Source organism: Amborella trichopoda, chromosome 13 (genome assembly GCF_054954075.1).
Source record: "Amborella trichopoda isolate Santa Cruz 75 chromosome 13, AtrichopodaSantaCruz75HAP2 v2.0, whole genome shotgun sequence".
In the NCBI taxonomy this organism is placed as follows: domain Eukaryota; kingdom Viridiplantae; phylum Streptophyta; class Magnoliopsida; order Amborellales; family Amborellaceae; genus Amborella; species Amborella trichopoda.
Window position 1 is genome coordinate 17,512,440 of NC_142348.1, and position 8,791 is coordinate 17,521,230.

The 8,791-nt window shown below is 36.3% G+C and overlaps 1 protein-coding gene across 1 annotated transcript; it reads left to right on the forward strand.

Moving 5' to 3' along the window:
• Positions 1-6,139: 6,139 nt before the first annotated feature.
• Positions 6,140-7,559, forward strand: LOC18433886 (transcription factor MYB44). Its single transcript, XM_006843964.4, has one exon. It carries the CDS (start codon positions 6,264-6,266, stop codon positions 7,197-7,199), a length of 936 nt encoding a protein of 311 aa, XP_006844027.2. The 5' UTR covers positions 6,140-6,263; the 3' UTR covers positions 7,200-7,559.
• The last annotated feature ends 1,232 nt before the right edge of the window (positions 7,560-8,791 follow it).

Here is an 8,791-nt window from a genome sequence, read left to right on the forward strand (position 1 = left end):
ACAATGATTGTTTCTTAACCACGAATAAAATGCCACAAGTTTTTTATATAAATGTCTATCTTACCCCTCTTAATGACAAAAAATACCCATACTTAAAAAAATTTGTATCATTAAACAAAGGGGAATATTATCATCATCATAGCCTTTTCTCAACTAAATAGGGTTCATAGTTTACCATTCTGCTCATACCCAGTGAAGCCATAAGTCTCTATATATTTTATCATTACTTCTAACCTTGTCCTTTTGGGTCTATCCCTTGTCATTTTTTGTTCCTTGCACTTAAACTAACTAGAATCTCCTAATAAGGAGCAATGCGTAGTTAAAATGTTGAGTACATTAATAAAATACTCATATTTGTAAATACCCTAACGTACGCCCATATGCGTACCACTACAGTAAACACCTAACGACCTAGATTGAATCTGGACCGATCTGACGGTCATGGTTGTCCGAGAGTAGTTGAATTTTACTTTTTTTCAACAAATCAAAATGATCTAAAATCTGGAGCGTGTGTACATCTTAGTGAGGCTCACCTAATAAAAAATAATTCGCAACAAAAACAATGGCCAAAATACCCCTAAAACCTTTTGGGGGTATGTAACACCCCAAGAATTTACAGTACTGTTATTCCTGAGATGTGACAGACAAAACATATATACATCTATTGATAGGACAAATTTACAGTGGCGAGGTCTTACAAAGTAAATAAAGAAAGCTAATACAACAACAGTATCTTCCAAGGTTGATCTTGACTATCACTCAAAATGAATCCGCAGTTATCCTGAAAAAATGTTTACGATAGTTTGATGAGTTTGGCTACTCAGTAAGTGATCATCATAATCCTAAAAATAATCATGATTGAAAGATATCAATATTTTCCAAAATGAGATCTATTCACAGAAATGCATCAACAGTTTTACTTTCAATAAATGCATAATTAAGTATAATCCGAGTAATTGAAATGCTTATAACACTTTTAACGGCAGTACATAATTCAAAGGATTTCACAAAATACCCTACTGGCGTCCCAAGTAGGTCACCTATATACCCCATCAGTGTCCTGATGGGTCCACTTAATCCCTATCGGCGTCCCAGATAGGTCCACTTAATCCCTGCAGGTCCACTTATACCTCACCGGCGTACCGGATGAGTCCACTTAAACCCTACCGGCGTCCCAGATAGGTCCACTTATACCTCACCGGCGAACCGGATGAGTCCACTTGCATACTTAAATTATTTCTAAATCTCTTTAAACATTCGAAAGCAGCAATATCATGTACTCAACATATCACTGAAACCATTAATATGAATTTCACTTAAACCATTAATAACAGTCACTCTCTATAACATTTCAAAAATAACCAATCAAATATTTTGGGCTCAAATTTAGAAAGGTAGCAGTTTGTAAAGGCATTCTAACATAATTGCCAATTTAATATGTATAGAAAAACTCTTATAAAAATTCAAGAATACGGAATTATCACAATTTATGGAATATCAATTCACAAATAAAAATTTTACAACAATACTATAATCAATTGCAAAAATGTCAATTTTTAAATAATACGGCAGTCATTTGCATATGAATTTTTCAATGTCTAAATATTCAAAACAGTAGAAAGAAATATCACAATTTTACTAAAAGCAGAAATATCACATTTATTTCTAAGAAAAATAAATAAATTTATTTTTCTAATTTACAGCATTCAAAATTTCTAACATAGATAAAATATCACAATTTTTATTAAAAAGATTATTTTTTAAGATAATGAGGTCACGTGCGCATAAAATTTATCGCGCCTAAAATTCATGATAATAAGCAGAAATAATTATTTCATTTTATTTTTAAAAAGAATGGATTATTTTTCGAGACAATGAGGTCACTTACACACAAAACTGATAAAATAAAGATCCTAGACGGAAATATCACTATTTATTAAAAATAGACTATTTTTCAGAAAGACGATGTCACTTACCCACAATTATTTGAGAGGGAGCTTCCGATAAAAATTTTCGGTTCGAGAGAGAAGTTCACTGTGTTTCGACCAGAGAGAGATCTCAAAGTTTTGTTTTAGGGTGGGAGTGCTCACATCCCCTATTTAAATTCTTATAACGTATTATTATATTATTTTCTTACGCTCTACCTCATACCTGAGGTGTCGCGTTAAAAGCAAACGTTTATCGTACGAAAACCACGTCCGTTAAAGGACGCTGCCAGCTGCAAGCAGTAGGAGGCAAAAGCGGGGAAAGGAAAAAAGTAAAGGCAAAGCAAAAGTTAATTCAAAGCAAAAGTTTTTGAAAACAGTGATGGTCCCCAAGAACCATCATACTCAAACAGAACATCACCTATTTATAAACATATTTTCTCCCTTTTTTTTTTTTTCTGAAATTTTAGGATTGTTACAGGGTATTTTGGTCAATTTATTTCATATAAAATATTTGTTTTAAATTTTTCCATAGATTCACCTATTTTTAATGAACAGACGCTCCAAATTTTAAATCATTCCTATTTGTATAAAAAAAATGAAAAATAGAATACTGTCGGACATCCGTGATAGTCAGATCGGTCCTGATTTGATTTGAGCAGTTCGACGTTTACTGTAGCGGTACGCGAATCAGCGTACCGTAGTATCTTCCTTGATATATATATATATATATATATATATATATATATATATATATATATATATATATATATATATATACTTTCAAATATTGTTAAGAAGTGTGGTTTCAATATTGAAAATCTTTATGATAACCTTAAAATATATTTTCATATTTATTTATAAAGTTTAAAGCTTCAAAAATAATGTATATCGACGTATCTATGAATACTTGAAAATCTTGAAAATTGATGGTCCAAAAATACGTTACAAAATACACTATTTCCAAAACTTACAATTTATTTTTCTCTCAAGTCCATGCATCTTGACGTCGAGATGATCAATTTGAAGATATTCGAGCATCAAAACAACCTCTTCTAGTGAAATTTTTGTGATAGGTTCAAATTTGATTGTTTCGAGCTTTGGCTATATATATATATATATATATATATATATATATATATATATATATATATATATATATGGGTGTGGTTTTCATAAGGTTGCAACCTTAAACAAACCATTTAAGGTGCAACTTCAAATTTTATCATAACATATAATTTTGATGTAAAATATTCTTAAGATTATTTCAAAATCTATTTTCATATCTAATTATAACATTTTAAACTCCAAAAATGATTAAAATCACGTAGATCTATAAATATATGAAAATCTTGAAAATGGACAGTCTAGATAATATGTTGTAAGATGCACCATTTTTGGGACTCAAAATCTTTTTTTTTTTCATAGTCATTCATCTCGATGTCAAGATGATCAAATAGAGGGTTTTTCAATATTAAAACAACCTTTTCGGATGGATTTTTGAGGTGCATCCATAGTTTCACATTTTAAGGTTGCAACCTTGTATAAACTTTTCCATATATATATATATATATATATATATATGGAGAGAGAGGAAGTATTCAAGACTTTATCCACTGCAACTATTCCAACTCATAATTATTTTTTATTTGGTAGAATATTAAATAATTTATCTCTTATATCTATTTGGATAAATTTCCAATATATATGTATTAAATCTTAAAAGAAATTATTTAAACTTATTTTTAAGGTTTAGATTTTTCTTTTATCGTGGTAGTTGGGAACAGGGTTTTAAGGCATCAAATATTTAACCAACCCTCAAGAATATTGATCCAGATCGATAACTCTCCAGGGTCCAAAGAAACTAAAAGTAAAAAGAAAAAAAATAAAAATAAAAAAATACAGCAGCAATCGCACCTACATCACCAATTCCACTAACCAAATGGTCCAGTCACTAATAGAATCCGATGATTCTCATCAAGTCTGTCCGACTGATTCAGTAATGCAAAAGCCAACGGGATCGAGAAGGACCTCATTTGAACACCCCAAGGCTTGAAAACCTGACTCGCTGATACAGATTTGCCTTCTTTATTTTTTATCCGGTTCGACAGATCGGAGATATGTATTTTTGGACCAAATATTAAAAATTTTAAAAAATTAAAAATAGTAAAAAATAAAGCCAGTTCTAAGAGGTTTCCAATGTTTACAAGAACCAATACATCATTGGTGATACCATATCCAGATCGTGATACACATTAGAATATATGAACTTCTTCGCCTTGTTTAACGTAGACGGTAATACTAACGAGCTCTATGGTGAAGTCTTTGAGTCTATTCCCACCAAAAAGTAGAGGCCTAAATCCCCATTAACACTTTTAATTTATTTATTTTTTTTCTTTTTGTTTTTTTTTACATCGTATTAACTTGGTTTTTTTTTGCATGGAATTAACTTGGAGTCTAATGTGAGTACTACGAAGATAATGTCATCTCCAACCCATGCGTGTTTCATTTTCCAATCTCCGAGCGGTGTATAAACCTCATATGGAGACGCAGTCGTATGAGAGCCGTGTGGGAAAGCTCTTATTGCCCTTTTACCAAGTACAAAACAAGATGCCTCAAACATCAAGATATGACAGTTATACCCCCCAACTATGCAACGATTTGCTACCATATGCTGTTTCCCTTGTCATGTACGAAACAACTGTGCACTCTACTAGACGTCCATCATTGTCATATGCTACTGACTATACATGACCATTTGGATATCTCTTGACCGTACCGTTTAAAACTCGCACAGGGGTATTTTCGTCACGCATTCTATAAGATGCACCTAATTCGAATACGGCACCTTTTCCTAAGGCCGAGATGGGCCGGGCGACGTAGCCCATTCACAATCCTAGGTAAGGTTAGCTACTTGAGGTTTCTTTATGCTGAAAACTAAACAACAATTGTTTCAAGGGGGCTGGATTGCATTTCTACAATATGCAGTCCCGAGGCATAAAGCATCCATTTAAAAAATGAATGTAAATGGGTGATTCACTTAAAAATAATAATAACTAAAGATCAAAATGGTTTGTTAATATAATTATTAATTTTATTTTTTAATTTTTTTCATATATCAAATTATATTTAAAAATATATGCACCGGGTTTCTATGCTGCGAAACCCGTGTATGTAGAAATGTGCGCTTATAAATAAATCTATTTTTGAAATGGATTTTTGGACTTAATTTTTAAAGGCATGTAATCTCTAACATGGAGATCAAGAATATGAAAAAATAAGTAAATTTTTAAAACAAACAATAATAATTTTAGTAAAAAAATATTTAGATTGTTAATTTCTATTATTTTTAAATCAAACATCTACTTGCATCCATCTTTAAGATGTATGCTTCACACTTTTTGGACCGCATATGTACTTATGCGGTCAAGCCTGCACGAGACAATTTCCCAAAATATACTTATTGCCAAGCCTGCTTGAATACAATATGCGGGCTGGCCGCATGCTAACCGTGTCCAAAACTAAAACCAAAGATATCTTTGGGATGTTTCTGGAAAGCGATTTTAAATTGTACAAAGGTAATCTCGTCATTCACTTTAGAAGGCGTAGACGGTTGTTTTTGCTTGGACTGAAAGGGCATTTTCGTCATTATCACCCAGGGATAATAGTGGAGATTAGGGCGTTGGGCGCGTGGTACGGTGCAGGGTACCGACCGGCTGGAGGGCGTAGTAAACCGGCAGTGGCCGGTGACTGGGAGGCCGTTAGGCTTCCGTTCGATGGGCAGGTTTGCAGGCTGGAGTGACAGTGCCGCAGTAATGATCCGCCCTCCGATTCGGCGACCGAACTTGTCGCTCTCGCCAGCTCAGCATTTCCGTGCGGCCGTTCTCTCCGTCCTCCTTATCTCTCCCATCACACCAGAGAGAGGCGGAAAGAGCCAAAAAAAAATCCCCCTCGCTCTCACTCACACGAAAGAGAGAGAAAATGGTGTCCAGGCTGGCTCAGTCAAACTCACTCGCCCCCACCCCCTTCTTCCCCGACGCGTGTCCACTGCCAGCTGTTCTCACAAACCGCTTGCTTCGAAGCAGCACCCCTCTCAACTGCCTCAACCGGTCAACCCCCTTCCTGCACCGCCTATTTCCGGTGACTCCAACCCCCTCTTCTCTTGTGACCCCTCTCCTTTATAACCCGCTCTTTGCCTACCTTCCTCTCCTCGTAAGCCCAAAGGGGCCTTTCTCTCTCTCTGAACGGGAAAGCAGTTTCCCCTCTCTCTGAATTTCCCTGGAAACAAACCCCCCCTTCTCGCCTGTAAATCCCATCCCTTGGTTCTTCTTGATCCATATGGGGAGTTGTAGTAGAAAAGAAATGGATCGGATTAAAGGGCCGTGGAGCCCTGAGGAAGACGAGCAGCTCCGAAAGCTCGTGCAAAAGCACGGCCCGAGAAACTGGTCTCTGATAAGCAAGTCGATCCCGGGTCGATCGGGCAAGTCGTGCAGGCTTCGATGGTGCAATCAGCTCAGCCCTCAGGTTGAGCACCGCGCCTTCACGGCTGAAGAGGACGAGACCATCGTTAGGGCCCACGCCCAGTTTGGGAACAAGTGGGCCACTATCGCTCGCCTCCTCTCAGGTCGCACTGATAACGCCATTAAAAACCACTGGAACTCTACTCTAAAACGAAAGTGCTCTTCGTCTTCTTCTTCACAAGAACCCAATGAACAAGAACCCCACCACCCCGCAAAGAGGCTAAGCAGCAGCCTCTCCCTTAGCCCTGGTAGCCCCACTGGATCTGAGATTAGTGATTCGGGCCTTGCCTTGACATCCTCGGCCCATGTTTACCGGCCGGTGGCAAGAGCAGGTGGGATCGTACCGCCTGTTCAGATCGAGACTTGCAGCTCCCCCACCAACGACCCACCCACTTCTCTCAGTCTCTCTCTTCCTGGTGCCCAGCCATTGGATTCATCTGATGGATCAGAAGAGGGTGTTGGTGGGTCCCATTTGAGATGCCAGTTTGTATCTCCCCCTCCCCCTCCCCCCCCTCCCCCTTCCTTTAATGGGGTTATGGGGTTTCAGGCTGTTAACAATACTGAGAAGACGCTGGGTTTTAGCCCTGAGTTCATCTCTTTGATGCAAGAGATGATTGCAAAAGAAGTAAAGAATTACATGGCCGCGCTTCATCAAAATGGGTTTTGTTTTCAAGGGGAGATGGGGGTTTTGGACTCGGGAGCTGTGAGGAATGCCGCAGTGAAAAGGGTCGGCGTTGGTAAGCTTGAAGGTTAGGTCTTTGTACAAAGGAACGAGTGAATTCACAGTGGTTAAGCTTTAGAGTGAGAGAGAGAGATGGTGGACGGTGAAGAAGTAAACCCATGGATATCAGTAATGGGGCGACGGGATTGAGTTTGAAGACGACGATGATCTCTATCGCGTCGGCCATGGCCGCGGCCCTGATGAAGAAGAAAGCAACGGCCAAGGCTTTTTGTTTTCATCTTCTCCTTTTTCTCAAATCTGAATTTTCTTCTGTTCAGTTTAATCCGCTCCTTTTTGCACGCCAGATTGATTATCTGGCCCTCGCCAAATATGTGAATAAGGATTTAGTTAGAATTAGGGTTCTTAAATGAAAGAGAACAAGGATCTAAACCAGCTCTCCCTCTTGCTTATTGATGCTCATCGTAAAATATTACCCATGCTTTGAACCTTTCAAAATCCCTCTCTGCATGTGGATTTTTGACTTATATTTCTTAAACATTGAAATCAATTCATAGGATAACGCGTATATAATTGAACTTTTATGCAGAATCGATTAAAAACATTGTCCAAACCGATATAGTACAAGGAAAAAAAAAAGTTGAAATAATGCATTGAACTTGTTTTCCGATGTGTTCGTGTTTTGAAAATTAGACTCTTAAAAGTTCTTGCTTTATTGGAGGTGCAAGAATATCAGTCAATCGATCATGTGAGCGTCGAGATTCATCTTGTGACAGCCAAACTCCCAAGGAAATGAAAAAAAAATAGGGTTTACTGGGAGTAAAATTAAGATGAACACAAATCGAAATGCAAATTAAAAATTGGAATAGACGGTGATGGCTCTGCTGCATCCCCTCTTTAAAAGTTTTTTGGTTGGGGAGGGTCTTTTCCGAATTTGGGGAAACTTGGACAGTTTAAAGGGAGGCGATGCTTAGCTGTTTTCTTTCTTTTCACGGAAATCCCTGATTGATGTCTCTTTTAGGCAGTTTCCTTACCACCACAAAAGACGATACAAATTTGTTATTTTTAATATGATTCGACTAATTGGTTAATAGAAACACTGTTAAAAACAGGAAAGGGTTTGGGTTTCATCTCCCTTGTGGTTTTCAATCGCACTTCAAAAAAAAAAAGAAGAAATCATCTATATGATAAAAACGGATTTCACAAGGAAGAAGTTTATAATTAGAAAAAATATATAATTAAAGAAGGTTCTCTCAGGTCGTGGCCCAAGTGAAAAGCAAAAAAACCTACAAAATGATATTAAAAAAAAAAGCAAAAAAATGGATTTTACAAGGAAAAAATTTATATAAGGTTGTAGATTGCAATTTGATGTAGACTTTTTCTGTATCTAAATATCACTATACATATCTAATTCAAAATTTTAAAATTTTCTGTATCTGAATATCACTTTTCATATTTAATTAAAAATTTTAAACTCTAAAAGAAGTTAAAATGACGGTCTAAACAATGTGTTGTAAGGTGCACTATTTTTTAGAATGAAAATATTTTTATTGTTTTTCATATTCATGCATTTTAGAGTAGAGATGATTTGACCATGGAAAATAAAAAGATTTTAAGTTTCAGAAATAGTGCATTTTATGACATTATTTACACATCATTTTCAATAT